The sequence below is a fragment of the Microcaecilia unicolor genome, unplaced genomic scaffold (assembly GCF_901765095.1).
Source record: "Microcaecilia unicolor unplaced genomic scaffold, aMicUni1.1, whole genome shotgun sequence".
Classification (NCBI taxonomy): Eukaryota; Metazoa; Chordata; class Amphibia; order Gymnophiona; family Siphonopidae; genus Microcaecilia; species Microcaecilia unicolor.
Window position 1 is genome coordinate 32,913 of NW_021963042.1, and position 26,453 is coordinate 59,365.

General features: G+C 44.7%; 1 protein-coding gene across 1 annotated transcript in view; it reads left to right on the forward strand.

Moving 5' to 3' along the window:
* Positions 1-26,453, forward strand: part of LOC115458823 (centrosomal protein of 192 kDa-like) — a gene marked incomplete at its 5' end in the record, with an annotated part of 210,090 nt that overhangs the window by 26,250 nt on the left and 157,387 nt on the right. Inside the window, 2 exons of the mRNA XM_030188637.1 lie at positions 2,787-2,899; positions 10,141-10,326. Of these exons, the coding sequence (XP_030044497.1) occupies positions 2,787-2,899; positions 10,141-10,326 (299 nt within the window). The remainder of the gene's footprint in view (positions 1-2,786; positions 2,900-10,140; positions 10,327-26,453) is intronic.

Here is a 26,453-nt window from a genome sequence, read left to right on the forward strand (position 1 = left end):
GTTCAATTGACCTGGGTTCTTGTTTTGAGTGAGCCTGAGAGCTAGGGATACCCCAGTCGTGAGAACAAGCAGCCTGCTTGTCCTCGGAGAAGGTGAATGATACATACCTGTAGCAGGTGTTCTCCGAGGACAGCAGGCTGATTGTTCTCACCTACCCTCCCACCTCCCCTTTGGAGTTGCGTTTTCATCTTTTTTGCTTGTCATTCAACTGGCGGGAACGGTCGCGCACGGGCGGGAAGACAGCCGCGCATGCGCGGTGGGCGTGCCCTGCGTGCGGACCGCCCGCGAAGCTTCTTCCGGTTGGTGGGGGCTGCTGCGGACGTCACCCAGTCGTGAGAACAATCAGCCTGCTGTCCTCGGAGAACACCTGCTACAGGTATGTATCATTCACTTTCTCCTATATATATGAAGGGAAACATGAGACCTTTTAAGGAATTCTACTGCACTTCCACCTAATAAAGTCTTATTCCTTGACTGTAGCAACAGCACATGATGGATCATGGGTCCTCTTCCACTATAAGAGGCTCATTTTAGATTGTTTTCCTCTTTCTAATCAGGTTTATGTGTATAGCTTAGTGTTGAACTCCTTTTGAGCATCAAAGGCGCATACCTCTTCAAATAAGTGCCTGCATCCATGTGATTCAGACAGATTAACATTTAAAAACAAACAAACAATAAATACCCTAATATACCATCAGATGATTTACTGTATGAGGTACTCTTGGCTTCCACAGTGTTTTCTCTTTTTCTTACAGTATTCAACACAAGATAACATTTTGGTCACCCCATTGGTTCCCAGTGTAGGCCTTGGCTTTAAACAGTGCTCTTCCTCCCCTAGTTTTTACAGTAGCAATTAGTAGATCACTGATCTTGTGGTAGGTGATAGGTATTGTTTGTGGGATTTTGTTTGGAATTTGATCTAGAATAGTCCAAAATGTATTAAAAATAGAAAGTTCCATTGCTCGCTAGTAGATTTCTGTCTGTTAATCTAAGCTTGGTAGTATTACAGCTGGGTCAAAGTAGACAACAAAGCAATCCAAGAAAAAAAGCACAGTAGGTTTCAAGAAAAGGTACAAGTGTGCTTTATTAATGACCTGACAAGGGCTGTGTTTCGGCATAAAATGACGCCTACCTCGGGGGTCGGTTCAACAGGACAGCACAGCTAATAATAATCAGAGGATGATCAATCCACTCTCAGAGCAGTAATCCATAAACTTGATGTGGTACAGACTGCCATGAAAACACATCAAGTTTATGGATTACTGCTCTGAGAATGGATTGATAACCCTCTGATTTATTAGTTGTGCTGTCCAGTTGAACTGATCCCTGAGGCAGGCGTTTTACACCGAAACATGGCTCGTGTCGGGTCATTAATAAAAGCACACTTGTATCTTTCCTTGAGCCCACTGTGCTTTTTTTTCCAGTATTATAGCTGGGACATGAAATAAAATTGTCATACCTAATTTGTTCTGCTATAAAAATGAAATTTCTGGAACATCTGTGGTTAAAATGTTACTGTTTGTTAAATATTGGCAGTCTAGTAGTACAACACTGTTATGATTTGTGACTTGGATATTTTATTTTTGGATATTTTCTTTTCTGTAGGGATTTTGTGGTGTTTTTCATTTAACTTGCTATTTTTACTGTGAACCACTTTGAACTATTTTTATGGAAGGTGGTATAAAAGTCTAACGAAACTGAAATAGAATGCCTTGGTGATCACATAAAAGTTTAAAAAAGTTATGAGCTTTCTATTTGTCCTGCAAGGCCTCTTCCCTATGCATTTCCTGTTGGGCTTTCTTTTTAGAATCCTCGTATATGGCATTAAATTATGTCACCTTTTATTCTTTGACAAGCATGACTTGGTCAGACAAATGGATGATGATTTTGGATGGTGCTGACATGGAGCTGGTTCTGTTGAGAGCCCAAAGACCTAGAAGGCTTTTATGAGCATGTGCAGGTGTTTTCCATGTTGAGAACCTTAAATTTTCCTCACATGGTGTTTTCCTATTCTGAGTCTGGGAGCACACCTTCAGGGAGCTAACGCTGACATGCAGGTTTATTCTCAATGGATCAAGTACTTGGGTCCAGCTTGGAACCAGTATATATAGGCTTCCATTGGAACCTTAATCGATTCTTTCTACACTTCCTCCACTATGAATAACTCTGCCAAGGCCAGAATTTAGAGTTGTGAACCAAAAATTTACTGAAAAGTTGTTTTTAAAAATAAACACCAGACTTAATAATAATAAAGGCACAGAATCTCAAACACATGATCATTTAATTATCCCAAGGACTGATTTCTTAAGGGACTCCTCTTTCAGACTTCTTTTGAAACCCCACATTATAGAATGAGACTGACCTCTAATATGGTTACAGGAACCCCCCCACCCTTCTGCAGCTCCTAGCCCTCCTTGCCCAAATCCACTATCCTTTCTCAAGCTGAATAGACTGTGGAGGTCCTGCATGATAGCAGCATGTGGGAAGTGGTGCACATGCATGGCAAAGTAAGTCAGAAGCTTTTAGTACTTAAGTTGGAGAAGCTTTCCCATGTGGCCTTTGTAGCTGATATCACCCATTCTATGGGGACATGTATCCTATTGTCCATGGAGAACACCTGCTACAGGTAAGCAAGCAGATTTTACTCTCTTCTACCAATTTGACAATCCCACTTCAGCAGTACTTACAGAATGTCTGTTTTGAGCTTAAATTTCTTCTGCACAGAACTGGAGTGTTGTGTGCATATTCTGTGGATAATAATTATCTTTCTGCCCTTTTGTTTTTAGTCTCAAAGTAACTGCTTCTCTGTAGTGCCTGAAGAACTTTTTCTTGTACCAGGAGAGGAGCAAGAGGTTGAGATTTCATTTTTGCCTGAGGACTCTAAAAGTTATAAGGAAAGGTAGGATCAGTTTTTTGCTCAAACCGTATGGCTTTGATGGTTTATATATATATATATATATATATATATATACTAGTAAAACGTGCCCGTTTCTGGAGCAAATGAAATGGGCGCTAGCAAGGTTTTCCTCCCGAACCTCTCCCTCCCTACCCACCCCTTCGGCGTTGTGAAGCCACTGACGCCATTGCTCCGCCCTCGACGTCATCACGTTTGACATGAGGGCGGGGCCCAGAGACAGTGATTTCGGTGGCTTCACCACCACAAACCCTTCGAACCCGAAGGAAGTGTCCGTCAGTGTCCTCAGAACGTTGAGGGTGAGTTTTGTTATATAGGAGATATATATATACACACACACTGCTTTTTTTTGTAGAAGAAAAGATGCTGGTACTCATGGGCGGGGTCACCATATATGGCCCCGCCCCTATGATGACCACACACACATTGGCCACACCCCACATACCAGCCATGGCGCATATAAACAGACTTCATTGAAATATTGTACTAGTATAGGAGAAAAAAAAATAACTTGTGATTTTTTTTTTTTAATTTTATTATAAATAATTTCTGTAAGCTGTTATAGCTCCAGTATACCCAGTGCAAAATAAGACAGCAGGTGTAAATTCTCAAATTGGACATATTCCAAACACTAAAATGAAAATAAAATGATTTTTTCTACCTTTGTTGTCTGGTGACTTTGTTTTTCTATCCATATTGGTCCCAGTCTCTGATTCTGCTGCTCTCTATCTGTTCTCTTAACTCTGTTTCCAGGGCTTCCTTTCCATTTATTTCTTTACTTGCCTCCTTTCTTCTTCATTTCTTGCCCTGCATCCATAAGTAAAAGCTGGGTCCTCCTCCGTGGAATTGACTGGAGGAGGTATAAAGTGGATCCAGCTTTTGCCTATTTTCTCCATCCATGTGCTGTTTTTCTTCTCTCTTCCCTTTCCTTCATCTCCATCCATGTGCATCTCCTTTTTTCTTTCCTGCCCTCCATCCATGTGCAGCACTTCTCCTCTCTCCTCACCTCCATCTGTGTCGAGCACCTCTCCTCTCCCCTCACCTCCATCCGTGTCCAGCATTTCTCCTCTCTTCCCTCCCCTGTATCCATATAAAGCAATAATTCTCTCTCCCCTCTCCTCCATCCATCCATGTCTAGCATTTCTCCTCTCTCCTCACCTCTATCCATCCATGTCTAGCATTTCTCCTCTCTCCTCACCTCCATCCATCCATGTCCAGCATTTCTCCTCTCTCCTCACCTCCATCCGTGTCCAGTACTTCTCCTCTCTCCTCACCTCCATCCGTGTCCAGTACTTCTCCTCTCTCCTCACCTCCATCCGTGTCCAGCACTTCTCCTCTCTCCTCACCTCCATCCGTGTCCAGCACTTCTCCTCTCTCCTCACCTCCATCCGTGTCCAGCACTTCTCCTCTCTCCTCACCTCCATCCGTGTCCAGCACTTCTCCTCTCGCCTCACCTCCATCCGTGTCCAGCACTTCTCCTCTCGCCTCACCTCCATCCGTGACCAGCACTTCTCCTCTCTCTTCCCTCCCCTGTATCCATATAAAGCAATAATTCTCTCTACCCTCGCCTCCATCCCCTCCATGTCCAGCATGTCTCCTCTCTCCCCTGCCCTCCCATCCCCTCCACTCCATATATATATTTATTTGAAATTCATCAGTTTTTTGGTCCCTGTAATATAGTTTAGACCATACTGACTCTTACATGTTCCAGAATTGTATTTGAAGCATTTCCTTTAAATCTAATTCTAATAACCCCCAAACCTTTCCTGTATCTCATTCTCTTCCCTCTCTGCTGGAATAAATTTGTATAAGAAAGCATTTTCTCACATTGATTTGCGTATCTGGTAGCATGAATGCAGAGTAGGTCTAGCACCATGGGTGGAACACAGTTTTAAAAAAATGTTAAAGTTAGTGAAGTAGTAAATTAAGTTTTCTTGCTTGTAGTAGTATGGTTGAAGTAAAACACATCCAGAGAATCAGCCGTTTGAAACTTGGCATTCATTTTGGTTCCATGGTAACTGTTTTGAGTGTCACATTTTGCTTCCACAGAAACTGTTTGAGTGCCATATTAAACTAGTTATAAATGTTGAATTTCAGTGCTTAATATGTAAGCTTTGACTCCTCAAGAATGGCTTCTTTGAGGCTATTATAAATCAGTGGAATGAAAATGAAATTAACTGAGCTTTTTATGATCTATTCCTATTGATATATTGGGCTCTTCCTTGTTTTAAATAGTCTTCCATATTAAAATAAGGAATATTGAGCTGTTTAAAAGCTTCAAAAAGTTGAGTTTCAGAATAATAAATTTTTTATTATATAGATCTCCTAAGTGAGTAATGGTGTCGGACAATACGTAAAACAGAGCTTGACAAATCCCAAACGCCAGGTCACCATGACACTTGATTTCAGGCACCGGGATATAATTTTTATGTGCTCTTATGCAGTTTTTGGTTCCTATATCACCCGTGCAAAACAGATAATCTTTAGCACAGCCACCAGCTAAGTTCGTGTTGCGTGGTCCCAAATCTCTGTCTCAAGGCTTGCGATATTTAAGAGACGTGACCAGCATCAGAGTTCCTGCAGGATGTGATGCAAGCTTCAACTGTTAACAAAGCAAGAGCAGGAGGGCATTAGGACCATGGTAGAATGTTACTGGAGTCTTAGATCTGGGATGCACTGGATATGCTGCTGAACAAGAAGAAAAAGTAAAACGTGGGGCCTCTGAGCTGATGTAGGGCTGAAGTCCTTGTCATGTTTCTGTCCCGTCCTTTAGCATAGACTTCCTGTTATTAATGAAATAAGGTCATGCTAAAGAAAGGGGTGGAAACGGAGCAGGGCTTTAGCCCTTCAGTGACTTGGAAGCCCCACGTTTTATTTATTACTTTGCTGCAGGCTGGGTCATGCTGCACCATGGGAATTCTTATGGCCGACTGGTGAGGCACGATAAGGTGAGGGGTTGGTATAGAAGAATTCCCTGCCTCTGTGCATTGGGTCAGTTTGCTCCTTATTGGGACAGCAAAGGGGATGGGGTATTCTTTAAAAAGGAGAATTGAGAAAGAACAGTAGAGGAGAAAGAGGGAGCATGAAAATTAAAAGAAATAAAAAAAAAATCAAAAACACTCCCTAATTCGTAAGTACTAGATCCAGTGTGACCTTAACTTTACCAACTGCTGGAACAGTTCTCCCTATTGAATACAGGTGCTGGGCTTGGTAGACCCTTGGTCATACCCAATATGACAGTTCATATGTTGCTATGTAGAATGGAAACTGGTGCATTTTTACTTTTCCTGGAGCTGTACAAAATTATTTGCATACTGTGAGTGCAAATCCTCAAACCTACCAGGGAGATGTTTGTTTGGACTTGTGTTGACATCTAGTTGATTCCACAGTTCGAAATCCTACATCATATATCAGACTCCAACTTCACTAATATGTATCCTACTGGTTTAACCCTAAATTCTTAAATAATTTACTCCAGCTGCAGCAAGCAGCCTTTTTCCCCCCTCTTCTATAAGGCAAATACCCAGCTGCTTTAATGATACTCCATTGAAACCAGATTTCTCAAGATATAGTATGCCTAAGCAGGTAGGGAGTGTTTTGTCCAAACAATTGAGTTTTGGTGTACATAGTTAGGCATAACATAAATGTATTGCTGATGGCATTTGAGATGAACATCTGGAGAAAATAAGCTGAGGCAAGATCTTTGGTTAAATGTTTGTGCTGGATGTACCATGTGCAGTGGTATTTAAGGAAGAGAGGTTATTAACATATGTGGGTTCAGTGAACCAGATGGAAAATAAAATGTTTGCCAGATTTTCACAAAGCACATTTAGTTGTGATCTTGAATTAATCCTCAGAGTATGAATTTTTGATACTATTAACACACATACAAAATACGATTCAAACATAAAATAGGAGCATAGTGTAAAGACCCTTGAAATAGATAGATACTGACAGGGCAGAAGGGAGGAAGGATATCAGATTAAGGCTTTTTGGTAGCTTTATAGATAAGGCACAAACGGTCAGACTTGGGAGTCAGACTTTCCATCATCCTTAGTTTCTGTGTTTCTAATTACGCACATTAGAGGTAACCCAGGAGGTAGTCACTGATGAAACAAACTTTCAATTTTTTCTCATTTCAAGGCTTGATGATAGTCCAGAAGTGTCTGCCATAATATACTGAAATAAATTATACCTTAAAATATTTCTTAAATTTTTGTCAATTTTGGGGTCAGCATATGGAGATGTATGTTATGGGTATTTGTATTTCTACAGTAACATCACATGCCTTTCCTATACACTGCTGACCTATTCTTACATTTGCAGTATCTTTGTATCAATATTAATTTAATCCATTATAACCTGTTATTGGAAATAATTTGCTTTAGAGGATAGTGCAGTATTGCAATGAAGAATTGTTCACTAATAATTCCATTTTGTAGCTTCTTGTTTATCAAATTTTGGTTTGCTTCCTCACCAAAACTCAAATGTTCAATATTGGAGCATAGTTTTATACTGGGAAATATGGTATCTGCTTCTTATTACAGATATTACATTTCAGCAAACGTGGAAGATAAATGGATACTGCACAAAAAAAAGCAAATATAAAAGTAATTCTCAGTCTTTAATGTTTAAAATATTGTCATTTATGTCATTGGTGTATGCATCACTAGCAAGTAAAATTAGCAAAAATTGGGAAAAAATTACTTTGGGGCTCATTTTGAAATCACTTAGATTTACAAAGTTCCATAGGTTACATTGTAACTTTGTAAGTTTAAGTGCTTTGAAAATATGCCTCTGTGTAACCTTGTAAATCTAAGTGCTTTGAAAATACCAAAATGTTGTGTGTTTTTTTTTCTCTGAGGACAAGCAGGATAAGAGATTTTTATCACGGTGATATCATCCAACAGAGCCAGCGTGGGAACGCTCACCAGCTTTTAAACTACAACTCTTTAGAGCATTGCACCACAGTGTTGGCACTGGACCTAGCCAGTTTTGATTATGAAGCAATTCAGATGTGTTTTTAAAGCTTTCCTCAGGTCATGTCTCAAACCTTTCAAGTTTTGCGGTTTGGTAAGATTTTGCCAGTTTGCCTTTTTGTTCTGTCGCTGCTAGATGGGGTGATGGTCCCCGATAAAATTTCATAGTTAGTTTTTATCAGTGGTTTTCTTTATTTTCCAAAGCTCACTAGGTCCACTTTGGCTTCAAGGCAACTGACTGGGTACACAATCAAGTCATTTGTTTCACTGCGGCTATTTTTGAAAGGCATATCACAAGAAAAGGTTCGCAGTGGCTTTAACAGGTGTAATTGGAGTATATCTATTACAGATACTCATAACTGCTGCTTGCAATGCCTGGGACCTAATTGTGATCCTCCTCTCGTAATCTCTGTTCACAAATATCAAGGAGATGTATTAATTGGTGTGAAACAGCATGAAAGGATTTTTGAGAGATATGTCCGCACCATTGACATTGGTATAGGAAGCACCAGTCTTCATGGCTCCAGGGAACACATCAACATCCTGACCGCTCTCAATAATGAGGCCATCGGGATCAAGTATCCAAATACAGGATGTTAGGCAGAGGCCAAGGTGCACTGACATTGGTTCCCCTCAAGACAAAGTGCAGAGAGCATAGAGGTCACTGGTGCCCTTGAAGAGCACATTGGAAGAAGGAGCAAAATCCAATTCACATGGTCATTCAGGTGCTTAAGCCACTAGGTTTCATTGTAAATTTATCCCAAATCTCAGTCCATCACAATGATTGGAGTTCATAGGAACCCTGCTAGGTTATCGGCTTAGCTTTTAGTTTTTTTTTTTTTTTTTTTTTTTTTTTGCTTCTTGCAGGGTTTCCTTCTATTGAGGTCTCCTATAAAACCTTCTACCGGGTCATGGGATCTCAATGTCATATTAACCCAGTTCCTTTTGAGCCACTGGATACTTGTCACCTCTGAAGTATTTGACTTGGAAGGTCCTGTTTTTGGTGGCTGTCATTTCTGCCCACAGAGTTGGTAAGCTCCAGGCCCTATTAGATCCATCTAATGCTTAGTTTTTCAACAATAGAGTGGTCCTGAGCACACATCTTAATTTCCTTCTAAGGCAGTGTCAGAATTCCATCTTAACCAGTCAATTGTTCTGCCAATGTTCTTCCCTAGACCTCCTGCCTAGAAAGGTGAAAGTATACTGCATACTTGGGACTGCAATCAAGCCTTAGTCTTCTGTTTGGAGCTGACTAAAATCCATGGAAAGTCCATCCATCCAGCTTGTTTCTTTTGGCCAAAACAGAATGAGGGCTACTATCAGCAAACATTTTCTAATTGGCTAGCAAAGTGCATTTTCTTATTCTATTCCCAACCCAGTCCTTGGGACACACCTAGTCCCATCATGTTTTCTGGATATCCACAATGTATATACCTTACAGAGATTTACATGCACTGCCTTAATTGCATGCAAATGTAACTCATGAATATTCATTGTGGATATCCTGAAAACCTGATGGGACTAGATATGCCCTGAAGCCTGGGTTGGGAATGGCTGCTCTAGAGGGTTATAATGTCAGCTATGGCTATGGCAGTAGCCCACTTGAGATCAGCCTCTGTAGAGGAAATTTACAGATGTGCAATATGGTTTTCAGTCCACGCATTCACATCTCACTGCTGTTTGGAACGGGATTTCCATAGCCCACTTCTTTCTGTTCAGGCTGCCTTAAAAAAAAAAAAAAAAAAGAGCAAATGTAAATAATACATGTAGTTGTTCTCCGATTTTTTTTTTTTTTGGGGGGGGGGCTTTGCCCGTTGAAGGCCATGTTCCCTATTTTTTTGTTAAAGGCAGCCTGGTAGCTATGGATTCCCAGATGTAAGGTTATCTTATCCTGATTGTCCTCAGAAAACACATTTACTTTTCTGTAACAGGGTTTCTTTGAGGACAGAAGGATTAAATATTCTTATTTATCTACCCTCATCTCCTTGAAGATGAATTCTATATGATAGAAACTAAACTGGCTAGGTTCACGTTACAGCAGGAGGTGGGAAGGTGCATATATGCACAGTGCAACACTCCAAAAATGTGTAATTTACAAGCTGGTGAGTGTTCCCTCATTAGCTTCATCAGATGAGGGACCTAGGTATGAGTATCCTACTGTCCTCAGAACACCTGCTTTACAGGTAAGTAACCTTGTATCAGCACCTGATATTTAATGTTTGATTTATTTTTTATTTTTTATTTTAGTGTTCTAAAAATATTTGTACAGCCGTCTGGTCCACAATATGAAGTGATATTGAAAGGTGAAGTAGAGATTCCTGGAAGCATCAAATCTTTGGCACCTTCTTCTTTCTCTCTTTCAACGGAAGTTCCACCAATTCTCTCCAATAAGCAATTTATAGCATGGGGAGGAGTTACATTAGGAAGAGCAGTGTAAGTTGAAGTAGTTTGGATTAACTCTCAAAGTAATAGACATTTTCCTCCTAGGACATTTAGAGGCTCATTTTCAAAGCACATATGTTACTATGGATCTTTGTAAGTCTATGTGCTTTGAAAATGAGCACCATTATGATTTTGGCACAATTTTGGTTTAATACAGGGCTTTCCACAGCTACCTGGGGACCTCAGAGCCAGTCCATTTTTCAGGATAGTCGTCATGAAAGCTTAGTATATTCTAATTTTATCTCATTTACATTCATGGTAGATAATCTTGAAAATCTAGCTATAAAGCCCCCAAGACAGATTTGGGAATCTGCTTTTAAAAGTGCACATGCATTTAAGTGTTGTCTTGTCTTATGTGTCTGAGACGATCAAAAAGGGCACCCTACCATTTTTACCTAAGAGAGTGGCCTTGTGTGGGTCTTTGGATCTGAGTGTAAATTCATGGGTGGCATTTGTGTCTTTGTGCGAGACTCTGCCTGTCTTCTTTTAAAACTGGAAAGTAGCGTGATCAATGCAACTCCTCCAAGAACACCAGGGAGATGAAGACTGTCTTATACACTTTATTCTGTAAAATAAGTAATTTTACGGAACAATGTGTGTAAGAATAGTGTGTGTAAAACAATCTTCGTCTCCCTGGTGTTCTTGGAGGAGTTGTGTTGATCACGCTACTTTCCTGTTTGTACAAGTATGTATGGAGTGGATCTCATTCCTCCACTTCTGCCTGACTTTTTAAACCCAGAACAAAGAATTGGGAACTGAAGCAGATTAATAGATTAACACATTAAAGGGATAACGATGCAGAGCTCGTGATGCCTAGTGCAACATATCTTAACAGCATAGAATTGCCACAAGTATCTGAGGCAGAACTAGAAATAATGAATGGGCCTTTAGTGGAGGAAGAGGTAGAGTGGGTGATTAAGCAAAGCAGGCTAGGTAAGGTGCCCGGGCCTGACGGAATGAGGCATGAATTATATAAAATATTGAGTGCTGAGATTAGTTCACCATTGACTGTAGTATTTAATACAGCTATACAGCAGGGTCGACTACCGCTTCACCTGAATAGAGCTCAGATTAGTGTTCTACCGAAACCCGGTAAACCAGTAGATAACCCTGATTCATATAGACCAATATCATTGTTAAATGTGGAGACTAAATTTTTGGCCAAGATACTAACCAATTGATTGTCAAGATTTCTCCCTTCTTTGATATTGGAACCCCAGGTGGGATTTACATGAGGCAGGGTAGTTGCTAAGAACATGTGGCGAATACTTGTAGCGCTTGAAGCTGTGAAGGCAGAGCAGATTCCTGCTTTGTTAATAAGTTTTGATGCCGAGAAGGCATTCGACAGAGTGGAATGGAGTTTTCTGTTTGAAGTGCTAGAGTCTTATGGCATTATAGGTTTCTTCAAGCGGGCGGTTAAGATTTTATATACTGAGCCGCAAGCGCAGGTGTATGCTAATGGGATGCTGTAGGAGTGGTTTCCGATAGGAAGAGGAACACGCCAAGGATGCCCTTTATCACCGCTCCTTTTTGTCCTGGCATTGGACCCTTTGTTAAGAGAAATTCAAGATAATGCAGATACTCGAGGGGTTAAAGTTTGAGGGACTACTTTTAAGACAGCTGCATTTGCAGATGACTTACTAGTACTGATAAGAGAACCTCATCAGTCGTTACCATACCTTATGGAAAGTTTAATAGAGTATGGTGACTTCTCTGGATTTAAGTTGAACTTAATGAAGTCGGAGGCACTAGCAAGCATAGAAGAATTAAAACGGGATTGGGGAGAGAGGTTTCCACTACGTTGGGCCCAGGGTTCGTTTCGTTATTTGGGAATACGGTTGTCAATGACAATGGATCAACTATATGATTTTAATATTTCACAACTCTTGAAGAATACGAAAGATCAATTGATAGCGTGGTCTGCGCTTCCTTTGTCGCTAATGGGACAGGTGAATTTGTACCGAATGATAATTTTTCCACGCTGGTTATATGTCTTACAGGTACTTCCTTTGTGGTTACTGAGGAGAGACTTAGAAGTACTGAGGAGAATGGTGGTAAATTTCTGCTGTCAGGAAAGAAGCCTAAGGTGAAATGGCAATATATGATGGGGGCCCAGAGCAAAGGGGGTTTAGGACTTCCGGATATATGTACATACACTCTAGCCTGTTTATTACGTCATTTGCGAGATTGGATCCTGGGCACTTCCACATACACAGATATAGATATGGAGCAGGAGTATTTTCATCCATGGCATATGAATTATTTACTACATATACCGCGAAACCGACTTCCTAAGAGAGTTAAGAATAGCATTGTTGAGGCCTCTTTGGCATTTATGGAGGGCATTGCTGAAGAATTGGGGACAAAATCCATCTAGTAGTGTATTACTTCCATTATGTGGAAATGATGAGTTTACCCCTGGGAGAGAAAATGCTGTTTTCTGCAGACTTAAAGCACAAGGAGTGACGCTGCTGGAAAGTTTTATACGAGACGGAGTATTGATATCTGCGAGAGATTTTATACAAATAAATGTAGGAGGGCCGGCAATGCTTTTGGCTTATCAATTATCTCAGTATGTTAATATGTTCCAAAGAGGGGACTTGTCATTGGACTTTGGTAGGAAATTGAGGGAATTCTTAGAGGGAGATGCAGCTGGACAAGTGTCTGTCTCCTGGTTCCGTAAAGAACTGGAGAAGGGGCAAGTGGTTAAGAACGTACAGGAGTTGGCCACAAAATGGAGTCAGGAGGCACAAAAGGAAATATTGGCTCGAAACGTAATAACATCTCTGATAGGAGTATCACGGGTTTTTCACAGTGCGGAGTTGCAGGAGTGTCACTTCAGAGTGGTGCACAGAGCTTACTTTTCCCAAAGAAGGGCATTTTATGCAGGGGTGGTAGAATCTGATCAATGTCAAAAATGTGGGCAAACGGTTGCAACTTTTATACATAGCATTTGGCAGCGCAGATATATAAAAGGATGGATCTTGCTAAATTTCTCAGTGGGATGCTCGGATTCCCAATTAATCTCACATTTGAAAGGATGTTGTTAAATATTATTGGGCAGTGGGGAGCAGGGTACACAAGGGGAACGTATATTCATAAGCAAGTCATGTATAGTGGGGAAAAAATGTATCCTTAATCATTGGATATCAGACATGCCTCCCTCCTGTTGGTATTGGAGGAATAAGCTTCATCAACTAATGTTATGGGAATCGCGGGAAGCAAAACTGTCGCCAAAAAGGCAGTTGAGATATCTGGGCATATGGCAAAAACGTCTTAATAATATATCTCCTAGGGCACGCAGCCAAGTCATGATTAGATTGCCATGGAGGACCCCGGAAAGAAGAGAGCCTTAAGGATTGATTTAACAGTATAGGACAGGAAGGGGGGGGGGGGGGGAGGGTAAGGTACTAGATCCGGTAGGCCAGGTGGACAATAGCATTTCATTTGGTACAGCGGATACTTATGTAGAGTACTAGCAAATTCAACAAATTGCAATTATAGTAATAATAATTTAGAGTACTCACTATAAACATGGCAGAAGGATTGATCTGTAGGGTAGGGTCATAAGAAACAAGGCCTATCCTGCTATATTTAGTTAATTTGATTATGCTGTTGTATTAGGGCTTGCTTGGTCTGACAGCCAAATTGTGGTTATAGTTTGGAACAGTCAATTATTAAAATCAATTCAGATTTAATTGAAGGGGAGGAGGGGAGGTTTCATTGCTTAATGTTATCAAGATATGTTGTTGTTACTTGATATTGGGTTGAAGAATAATGGGAATCAAACAGTTGAATGCAATAGAAGAAGGGGGAGGGGATAAAAAGTTAAGTCTGATGACGGTATGTATTGTATTGACCTTAGTGCATACTTTTCTTGTTTGAATCGTGTATTCATACTATGAATATGTTATTTGGTATTGTCAGTAATAAAAATGTTGAAATATAAAGGGATAACGATGTTTTGTGTCTTGAAAGCTGATTAATAAGGGAACTGTCATTTCTCCGAGGACAAGCAGGCTGCTTGTTCTCACAATTGGGTCGACGTCTGCGGTGGCCCAGGAATCGGCAAAAATTTTGCAAGCAAAATAAAAAAGTCTTTCTGGAGAGTTTGAACTGCGCATGCGCGAATGTTTTCCCGCCTGCCGCGCGAGTGTGCCTCTCTAGTTTCTTTTTCTCCACGGTGAGGTGTGGTTCGTTTTTTGTGTCGCTCCTCTTAGGCCCAGGGAAAAGTTCTGAGACTTATTTTTGTTAATTTTTGTTTTTCATTTCAAATATATATATGTATGTGTGTGTGTATCTAATATAATAAAACGCACCCTCAACGTTCTGAGGACAACGTTCTGAAGTCACTCAGACTCCCAGAACGGTTCGTAAGTTCGTGGTGGTGAAGCCACTGACCAACACTCGCTGCCCCGCCCTCGCGTCAAACATAATGACGTCGAGGGTGGAACACCGAAAGAAAAACAAAAGAAGGGACCGCATTCAGGCAGGGGGAGGAGTAGGGAAACACGCGGAGCGTGTTTCCCTACTCCTCTCCCTGCCTAGGAAACGCTGGGAAACAACCTCGCAAACTAACCGAAAGCTAAGGAGTTAAAATGAAGCCCCGATACAGAACGACCGAGGAAAAACACCCCCCGCCCCCCACCGCAACAACGAACATCAAAATAAAAGAAGCCCAGCCAACAAAATGATGGAGGTGCAACAACCACCCGAGCAGCCCGCCACCCACCGTCGCGTAGCTTTGCTGGCGGGGGACACGAAACCCCGCCAGCACAAGTCCTGTCTTCAGACTCTAGCGTGAACTTCAGCATTTACTAGCCTATGCAGGCAGGGCTTCTGTGCGTCTGACGTCATGCACGTGCAGGACGTCCGACGCACAGAACCCCGCCCAGCAAAGGCTAGCAATGCCGAAGAACAAGCGGAGTCAGCAGACAACAAAGGACTTCTGCTGGCGGGATTTTGGGCCGCCCGCCAGCAAAACAACGTAACGAACGGTGGGTGGGATGGCGGCGGGGGTGGGGGCATCGCGGTGGGTGGGATGGCGGCGGCGGGGGGGACGGGGACATCACACGGAGGAGGCAATGACGGCAATAAACGAAAAAAAACGGCAACCTGGCAGCGCTACCTTCCCTCATCCGCTTCCAAAACCCCCTGCTCCCCCCCCACACTCACTCACTCCCTCATCTGGCACAGGTTCCTGAACCCCCCTCACCCCCACACACTCTGTCATATATGGCAGCGCTTCCAGAACCCCGTACACACATACACACACACACACTCACTCACTCTCATCTGGCAGCGCTTCCTGAAACCCCTGCCACAACCACACACAGTCACTCACTAATCTGGCAGCCGTTCCTGAACCCCCCCCCCCACACACACACACACACACTTAATCACTCTTATTTGGCCACACTTCCTGAACCACCCCACCACCACACACACACACACTCACACTCTCATCTGGCAGTGCTTCCTGAACCCCCCCCCCCCCCTACACACACAAACTCACTCTCATCTGCAAACGCTTGATAAACCGACCCCCCCACACACACACTCACTCATCTGGCAGCGCTTCCAGACCCCCCCACACACCCCTCTTCTTCAAAGCTGAATCACCCAACACACCCCTCCAACATACACACTCTCTCACTCAAAATCTCATCTGCCATCGCTTCCTGAACCCCCCCCCCCCCCCCCACACACACACACACTCACTCTGTCTCATCTGGCAGCGCTTCCTGAAACCCCTGCCACCCCACACACACAGTCACTCACTAATCTGGCAGCCATTCCTGACCCCCCCCCCCCCCCCCACACACTTACTCACTCACTCTCATTTGGCCCCACTTCCTGAACCCCCCCCCCCCCCACACACACACACACAAACACTCACTCTCTCATCTGCCAGTGCTTCCTGAACCCACGCCACAAACACTCACTCTCATCTGGCAATGCTTGAAAAACCCCCCCCCCCCCACACACACACACACACTCACTCACTCATCTGGCAGCGCTTCCTGAACCACCCACACCCCTCTTCTTCCAAGCTGAACCCCTCCAACACATCCCCCCCCCCCCCCCCCCACACACACACTCTCTCTCCCCCTCCTCCAGCGAACCAATTGCTTAGGTGCAGTGGCTGCAATCTGAGACACCAGAGAGAGAGGGGGGCCTGACACCATAGAGAGAGAGGGAGGGAGGTATCTCTGTCACACACACACTCTCTCTCTCACACACACTTTCTCTCTCACAGACAATGTCTTTCTGTCTCTCAATCTCACACACACTGTCTCACAGTGTATCACATTCACTCTCTATGTGTCACACAGTCACTTACACACTCGCTTGGTCTCATACACTCAGTCTCACAGAGCATCAGTGTCTCACACACACTCTCTCGCACACACTGTATCTGTGTGAAACACACTCTCTCTCTATCACACTGTGTCTCACATACGCAATTGCACACACTCACATTCTCACACACACACTCTCTCACAGACACACTCACACCCAGACTCTCTCTCTCTCTCTCACACACACACACACTCGCACTTTCACTCTCTCTCTCACACACAGTCACTCTCACATACACTCTCCAAAACATACACACTATGAGGAAAAACTTGCTAGCGCCCGTTTCATTTGTGTCAGAAACGGGCCTTTTTAACTAGTATATATATATATATATATATATATATATATATATATATATATATATATATAAAAGTAGTTTGTTTCCGTACTTTTTACTTTTTTTCCCCTGTTCAAGTTTCCTTTCTTTTTCGACGTGGCCTGGTTTTTTCCCTTTTTTGACACAATCGCGCCGTTTGATTTCGCTGAGGCCGTGTTTTCTTCCATGTCATCGAAGAGACCCAGCGGCTTCAAACGTTGTACTCGGTGCAACCGGACCACCCAGCGGCTTCAAACATTGTACTCCGTGCAACCGGACCATCTCAGGTATCGATACCCACGCTTGGTGTATCCAGTGCCTTGGGCCCGACCATAGCCCAGCCACTTGTAGTCTGAGTCTTCGTATGAAGAAACGGACCCAAGCATCTCGAGAAGCCCAATGGGAAAAGCTTTTTGGGGCTCAGTCCGGACCTTCGACATTGACATCGGTACCGAGGTCTGCGTTGTTGACATCGACATGAGCATCGATGTCGGGGAGCAAGGTAATGGCTGCTGAGAGACCAACTCGCTCTGGGAGCAGTGAGGCATCGAGTGGGTCTCCACCTGTCTCGAGGCCTCCCCCCGAGGAGACGTGAGGATTCCACGTCTTCCTCTTCGGTACCGAGGAGTCTAGATGACGGACATTGAGCGAAGGCTAAGAAGCAGTGTCATCGTTCTTCTTCAATGCACAGTACCGGGAGTTCTGGGGCGTCGAGAGAGTCAGCACCCGAGAAGCGTCGGCGCCGAGAGGACTGCTCGCCCTCAGTACAGGAGGTGCCAATGCGTCGGTCTCTTGGCAGTTTGGTACCTACTCCCGAGCTTCCATGGATTCTGACACCACCTGCTCCACCGGCCCTGCTACCTTCTCCGATGGCAGCTCTTGACGAGTGTATCCGGGCCTTGTTTCCAGAACTTCTGGAAGGCTTACTGCGTCAATCAGCCTCAGTGTTGGGGGTGCTTGCGCCATCTCTGCCATCTGCTGCAGTGGTGCCTGGCCCTTCACCTGTGGTGAGGTCTCCGACTGCGGTGCTGTCTGCGGCATCTGCATTGCTGCCACCCAGGTCGACTCCCCTTCGACGTCGATGGAGGGATCTTTGCCGCAGTCGGATAGGGCGTCGACCTCTCGACACCGCCACAAAGGACATTGTTTCTCGGCGTGTAGATAGGTCCAGTATCAGAGTACCTTGACACAGGTACTGTCTGACACTGAGCAGGAGCGCTCGTGGGAATCAGAGGAAGATCCCAGATACTTCTCTTCCAATGAGTCTTTTGGGATTCCCTCTGACCCTCCCTCTGACCCTCCCTCTGACTATCCCCACCATCTTTTTTCTCTATTGTCTGGGAAATGGCTACAGCTATTCCTTTCCCTGTGGAGGTTGAGGATGAGCCCAGGTCTTTCATGCTGGAAGTCCTGGATTATTATTCTCCACCTAAAGAGGCTGTGACAGTCCCTCTCCATAAGGTACTGAAGGAAGTCCTTATGAGCAACTGGTTCGCCTCTCTGTCTGGCCCTGTGGTTCCCAAGAAAGCTGAATCCCAATACCAGATCCACGGTGAACCTGGATTGATGAGGTCCCAATTACCCCACAATACCAAGAGAGCTCGTACTACTAGAGACTATGCTTCGGCGCCCACAGGCATAGAAGCTAGGACTCTTGACTCTTTTGGGAGAAAGACGTATCAGGCCACTATGCTTGCTGCCAAGATCCAGTCATACCAGCTCTTCATGAGCGTACATTTGCGGGACTCGTTATGTCCAACTGTCCAGTTTGGTTGATGCACTCCCTGCGGAATTGGCCGAGCCTTTTCGCCAGGTGGTCAGGCAGCAGAAGGCGTGTTGCAAGTACCTGGCCAGGGGTACTTTTGACACTTTCGACATAGCATCCAGGATCGCTGCTCAGGGTATAGTGATGCGCAGACTCTCATGGCTGCATGTCACTGACCTGGATCATTTGGTCCAGCAGCGGATGGCGGATGTTCCTTGCCGGAGGGGGGGGGGGGGGGGACAATCTTTTTGGAGAAAAAGTAGAGGATGTTGTTAATCAGATTAAGAAGCATAATGATGCTATGGGTTCTCTCTCCCACCGGCCACCTTCTGCTACAGCCTCCTCATCTAGGAGGTTTTTTGGCGGGAAGAGAAGTGCTCCCTATTCCTACTCTAGTTGTAGGTACACTCCTGCTTCTCGGCAGCCTGCCCAGGCTCAGCCCCAGCGCACTCATTCTCGTCAACGGTGTGCATCCAAAGCCCACTCTGCTCCCCAGCAAAAGCAAGGGACGGGCTTTTGACTGGCTCCAGTTCAGCATAGCCTCTGTAAAAGTGTCCTTACCGGACGACTTACCGGTAGGGAGGAGGTTGTTGTTTTTCCACCAAAGGCGGCCTCTCATAACCTCCTACCGGTGGGTTCATCAAATATTCCGGTTAGGATACACCCTCAATCTGGAATCCAAACCTCCAAATTGCCCACCAGGAGCTCATTCTTACAGCTCCCAGCACAGGCAGGTACTTGCAGAGGAACTCTCCACCCTTCTGAAGGCCAATGCGGTCGAACCCGTTCCACCAGGGGAAGAAGGGCTGGGATTCTATTCCAGGTACTTTCTTGTGCAAAAGAAAACGGGGGGGGGGGGGGGGGGGGGGGGGGAATGGGTCCCATCCTAGACCTAAGGGCCCTGAACAAATTTCTAGTCCGAGAGAAGTTCAGGATGGTTTCCCAGGGCACCCTTCTTCCCATGATTCAAGAAAACGATTGGCTATGCTCTCTGGATCTAATGGATGTTTAACCCCCATATCTCGATACTTCCAGCTCACAGGAAGTATCTTCGGTCTCGGATAGGAACACAGCACTTTCAGTACTGTGTACTGCCCTTTGGTCTGGCGTCTGCACCCAGGGTATTCACAAAGTGTCTGGCTGTAGTCGCAGCGTTGCTATGCAGACAGGGAGTGCATGTCTTCCCTGGCTGGTGAAGAGCACATCGGAGGCGGGTGCTCTACAGTCCATGCAAATGACTATTCAGGTGCTAGAACTACTGGGGTTTGTCATCAATTATACCAAGTCCCATCTCATCCCAGTTCAAAAATTGGAGTTCATTGGAGCACTGTTGGACACACAGCTCGAGCTTTTCTCCCCGAGGCCAGGGCAGACAATCTCCTGTCCCTAGTGTCTATGGTTCGAGCGTCTCAACAGATCTCGGCTCGGCAGATGTTGAGACTTCTGGGGCATATGGCCTCCACGGTTCACATGACTCCCATGGCACATTTACACATGAGATCAGCTCAGTGGACCCTAGCTTCCCAGTGGTATCAGGCTGAGAGAAGTCTAGAAGATGTGATCCAACTGTCCACCGACTTTCAGAATTCCTTACAGTGGTGGACGATTCGATCAAATTTTACTTTGGGACGTCCGTTCCAAATCCCTCCGCCACAAAAAGTGCTGACGACGGATGCATCCCTCCTGGGATGGGGAGCTCATGTAGATGGACTTCACACTCAAGGAGCTTGGTCCTTTTAGGAAAAGGGTCTTCAGATCAACCTCCTGGAATTGCAAGCGATCTGGAACGCTCAAGGCTTTCAGAGACTGGCTGTCCAACCAAGTCATATTGATTCAGACAGACAATCAGGTTGCCATGTATTATACCAACAAGCAGGGGGGCACTGGATCTCGCCCTCTGTGTCAGGAAGCCGTCCAGATATGGCTTTGGGCACACCGCCACGTCATGTTTCTCCAAGTCACTTATTTGGCAGGCGTAAACAACAGTCTGGCTGACAGATTGAGCAGGGTAATGCAACCTCATGAGTGGTCACTGAACATGTGCGTAGTCCATAAGATCTTCCGAGCGTGGGGCACCCCCTCAGTGGATCTTTTTGCCACTCAGATCAATGACAAGGTCCCTCAGTTCTGTTCCAGGCTTCAGGCCCATGACAGACTAGCGTCAGATGCCTTTATCCTAAATTGGGGAACAGGTCTTCTGTATGCGTATCCTCTCATTTCTCTAATAGGGAAGACTTTACTGAAACTCAAGCAAGATTGCAGAACCATGATTCTGATAGCTCCTTTCTGGCCGCATCAGATTTGGTTCCCTCTTCTTCTGGAGTTGTGCTCCAAGGAGCCGTGGAGATTGGAATGTTTTCCAACCCTTATCACTCAGAACAAGGAGTCGCTTCTACATCCCAACCTCCAGTCTTTGGCTCTCACGGCCTGGATGTTGAGAGCTTAGAATTCGCCTCCTTGGGTCTTTCACAGTGTGTCTCCCGAGTCTTGCTTCCAGGAAAGATTCCACCAAGTGGTGTTACTCTTTCAAATGGAGGAGGTTTGCCGTTTGGTGTGACAGCAAAGTCCTAGATCCTCTTTCTTGTCCTACCCAGACCCTGCTTGAATACCTTCTACACCTTTTACATATCCCTCTCCCGGTCTGATATGTACAGACGGGGAGAGGGATTTTGGGATGATAGTATCTGAGGATCTGAAGGTGACGAAACAGTGTGACAAGGCGGTGGCTGTAGCTAGAAGGTTGCTAGGCTGTATAGAGAGAGGTGTGACCAGCAGAAGAAAGGAGGTGTTGATGCCCCTGTATAAGTTGTTGGTTAGGCCCCACCTGGAGTATTGTGTTCAGTTTTGGAGGCCGTATCTTACTAAGGATCTAAAAAGAATTGAAGCGGTGCAAAGAAAAGCTACAAAAATGGTATGGGATTTGCATTACAAGGTGTATGAGGAGAGACTTGCTGACCTGAACATGCATACCCTGGAGGAAAGGAGAAACGGGTGATATGATACAGACGTTCAAATATTTGAAAGGTATTAATCCACAAACAAACCTTTTCCGTAGTTGGGAAGGCGGTAGAACTAGAGGACATGAAATGAGATTGAAGAGGGGCAGACTCAAGAAAAATGTCAGGAAGTATTTTTTCACGGAGAGAGTGGTGGATACTTGGAATGCCCTCCTGCGTGAGTGGTGGAAATGAAAACGGTAACGGAGTTCAAAAATGCGTGGGATAAACATAAAGGAATCCTGTTCAGAAGGAATGGAACCTCAGAAGCTTAGCGGAGATTGGGTGGCAGAGCCGGTGGTGGGAGGCAGGGCTGGTGGTTGGGAGGTGGGGCTAGTGCTGGGCAGACTTCTACGGTCTGTGCCCTGAAAATGGCAGATGCAAATCAAGGTCAGGTATACACATAAAGTAGCACATATGAGTTTATCTTGTTGGGCAGACTGGATGGACCGTATAGGTCTTTCTCTGCCGTCATCTATTATGTTACTATCCAGCTTATTTTCGAACGAGAAGGCCGGCCATCTTCCGACACAAATCGGGAGATGGCCGGTCATCTCCTGAAGCCGGCGAAATCGGTATAATCGAAAGCCGATTTTCGCCGGCTTCAGCTGCTTTCCGTCGCATGGCCGGCTAAAGTTCAAGTTGGCGTTTCGGCAATGTATGGAAGGCGGGACATGGGCGTGGTTATAATGGAAAAAAGAAGTCCGGCTCTGAGGAGCATTTGGTCCATTTATTTTTAGGACCAAGTCTCAAAAAAGTGCCCCAACTGAGCAGATGACCACCGGAGGGAATCGGGGATGACCTCCCCTTACTCCCCCAGTGGTCACCAACCCCCTCCCACCCAAAAAAAAATAAAAATCATTTATTTGCCAGCTTCTATGCCGGCCTGAAATGTCATACCCAGCTCCATCACAGCAGTATGCAGGTCCCTGGAGACATTTTTAGTGGGTGCAGTGCACTTCAGGCAGGTGGACCCAGGCCCATCCCCCCCACCTGTTACACTTGTGGTGGTAAGTGTTGAGCCCTCCAACCCCCCCCAAAACCCACTGTACCCACATGTAAGTGCCCCCTTCACCCCTAAGGGCTATGGTAGTGGTGTACAGTTGTGGGGAGTGGGTTTTGGGAGGGATTTGGGGGGCTCAGCACCCAAGGTAAGGGAGGTATGCACCTGGGAACAATTTTTGAAGTCCACTGCATAGCCCCCTACAGTGCCCGGTTGGTGTCCTGGCATTTTAGGGGGACCAGTGTACTACAAATGCTGGCCCCTCCCACGACCAAATGCCTTGGATTTGGCCGGGTTTGAGATGGTCGGCCTTGGTTTCTATTATCAGCGAAAACCGATGCCGGCCATCTCAAACCCGGCCATCTCTGACATTTGGCCGGCCCGAACCGTATTATCGAAATGAAAGATGGCCGACCATCTTTTTTGATAATACGGTTCGGGACCACTGTTTGCAGCGCCGTTCGATTATGCCCCTCCATGTTACTTGTCAGAGTCTGGTCTCAAGACCAACTCCGCAAGAGTTCACCTTAGTGCGATTAGTGCTGCTTATTGCTGTGTAAAGGGTAAGCCTATCTCTGGACAGCCTTTAGTTGTTCGCTTCATGAGAGGTTTTCTTTTGTCAAAGCCCCCTGTCAAACCTCCACCAGTGTCATGGGATCTCAATGTCATTCTCACCCAGGTGATTATTATGACCCAGGGTCGCCCAAATCGGCATAATCGAAAGCTGATTTTGGGCGTCCCCAACTGCTTTCTGTTGCGGGGATAACCAAAGTTCACGGGGGCGTGTCGGAAGCTGGTCTGGGGCGTGCCTAATACATGGGCGTCCTCGACCGATAATGGAAAAAAGAAGGGTGTCCCTGTCAAGCACTTGGACGACTTTACTTGGTCCATTTTTTGTTACGACCAAGCCTCAAAAGGTGCCCGAACTGACCAGATGACCACCGTAGGGAATCGGGGATGACCTCCCCTTACTCCCCCAGTGGTCACCAACACCCTCTCACCCTAAAAAAAAAACTTTTTAAAAATATTTTTTTGCCAGCCTCAAATGTCATACCCAGCTCCATCACAGCAGGTCCCTGGAGCAGTTTTAGTGGGTGCAGTGCACTTCAGGCAGGTTGGCCCAGGCCCATCCGCCCTACCTGTTACACTTGTGATGATAAGTGTGAGCCCTTGAAAACCCACCAGAAACCCACTGTACCCACATGTAGGTGACTCCCTTCACCCCTTAGGGCTATGGTAGTGGTGTACAGGTGTAGGGAGTGGGTTTTGAGGGGGCGCAGCACACAAGGTAAGGGAGCTATGCACCTGGGAGCAATTTATGAAGTCCGCAGCAGTGCCCCCTAGGGCGCCAGGTTGGTGTCCTGGCATGTGAGGGGGGCCAGTGCACTACGAATGCTGGCTCCTCCCACAACCAAATGGCTTGGATTTGGTCGTTTCTGAGATGGGCGTCCTCTGTTTCCATTATTGCCAAAAATCAGGGACGACCATCTCTAAGGTCGACCTAAATTTCGCGATTTGGGCATCCCCAACCGTATTATCAAAACGAAAGGTGAACGCCCATCTTGTTTTGAAAATATGGGTTTCCCCGCCCCTTTGCCGGGACGTCCTGCGAGGACGTCCTCAGGAAAACGTGGGCGCCCCTTTCGATTATGCCCCTCCACGTCTCTGAAATGCCTATTATATCTATTTTTTCATTAGGTCAATATATTCTAACCAATTTTATTTCTTAGGCTTCTGGCATTTGCATATAGACGTTTCAGACTGTTTGTTTTTGTTTACATCTTGCTCAGCATTTGACAGTGATAATGTGGAATCTTGAAAATCTGTCTGCTTTTTATTTAAAGACACCTGGTCTATTATGCTCTCTATGGCAACCTTACTATCGAGATGCCCTATCTTCCCTATTTTGGTGGTAGTTTAAAAGCTGCTCTATCTCCTTTTTGAATGCCGATGCCAGCAGCCTGGTCCCAACCTGTTTAAAGTGGAGCCCATCCTTTCATAATATGTTCCCCCTTTCCCAGAATATTGCCCACTTCCTAACAAATCTAAAACCCTCCTCCCAGCACCATCTTCTCATCCACGCATTGAGACTCTAGAGCTCTGCCTGTCTCTTTGGCCTGCGTGTGGAATGTGGAGCATTTCTGAAAATGCTACCCTGGAGGATCTGGATTTCAGCTTTCTACCTAGGAGCCTAAATTTGACTTCCAGAACCTCCCTCCTACATTTTCCTATGTCATTGGTACCTACATGTACCAAGACAGTTGGTTCCTCTCCAGCACTATCTAGAATCCTATCTAGGTGACGTGTGAGGTCCACCTCTTTTGCACCAGACAGGCAAGTCACCAGGCGATCCTCACGTCCACCAGCCACCCAGCTACCTAGCTATCTACATGCGTAATAATCGAATCGCCAAATACAACAGCCATCTTATCCCTTCCCTCCTAGGCAGGAACTCCTGGAGACACATCCTTGGTATGAGAGGATATTTCATCCCCTGGTGGGCTGGTCCTGACTATGAGATTATTTTCTTTTTTTTATTATTATTATTTATTTATAGATTTAAATCATCATGTCAAGGATTTACACTTGTATAGAAAAGTGTTATAGCAATTAAAATATTAAAGAAAATATTAATGATGATACACACAACTTAACACTGAAGTCCACATTGTTGGAATCCAAGATTATTACAAAAAGAGGAATATAAAGCAAAAAATCTTTTAAGGCAAATATTGCACCTAAGACGGGACTAGTAATTATTAAATGATTCTAGTTAACCTCCTCAAATTCTTTTAGACGCAACAAAAGATGATAAATGAGAAGGCTCCATGAACACATATTTAACTGCATTGTATCTTATTATGCATTTACAAGGAAATCTTTTATAAAATGTACCCCCTATTTGCAAAACAGCAGGTTTCAAAATCAAAAATTGTTTCCGCCTTCGCTGAGTTTCCCTCGAAACATCGGGAAATAAAAGAATTTTTAAACCCAAGAATAATTTCTTTCTGTTCTTAAAGAACATACGGAAAAGCCATTGCTTATCATACGAGATTATTTTCAACTTCACCAGGGTGATGCTCTCCAAAACCCACTCCAAACCCACTACTCCCAACTGTACACCACTACAATAGCCCTTGTGGGTGAAGGGGAGCATATATATTGGTACAGTGGGTTTTTGGTGCATTTTGGAGGGCCAATGGCGTACCTAGGGTAGTTGATACCCAGGGCCGGTCATTTTTTAACACCTCCCTCCAAAATCCAGTACTAGGCATACCGAGAATACAAAACACTCAGGACCTATAGAGCAATTCTACCATACCATAAGCAGTTATTTCTACGAGTCACACAAGGAAAAGGAAAGCATCTTAAACACTACAGTGAGCCCTAGAACATCAATTCACCTATTGTAAAATGAAACCAGACAGAATAGTACAGATTGTCAATCCTGCACAGTCAATGCCAACTGAAAGCCATGTCTTTTTCACAAACACAGATACACCCTAATCCACTATAGAATAAGTAATAATAAATTTTCTATTTAGACAAAAATTAAACTGAACCCCCAAGATGCCAGACTCTGTATACAATGCAACGCCACGGAAACAGAAAATGTCACCTAGTACTGTGCAAAATATAAAGACAGCAGATGTAAATTTGAAAAAAACTAACAAA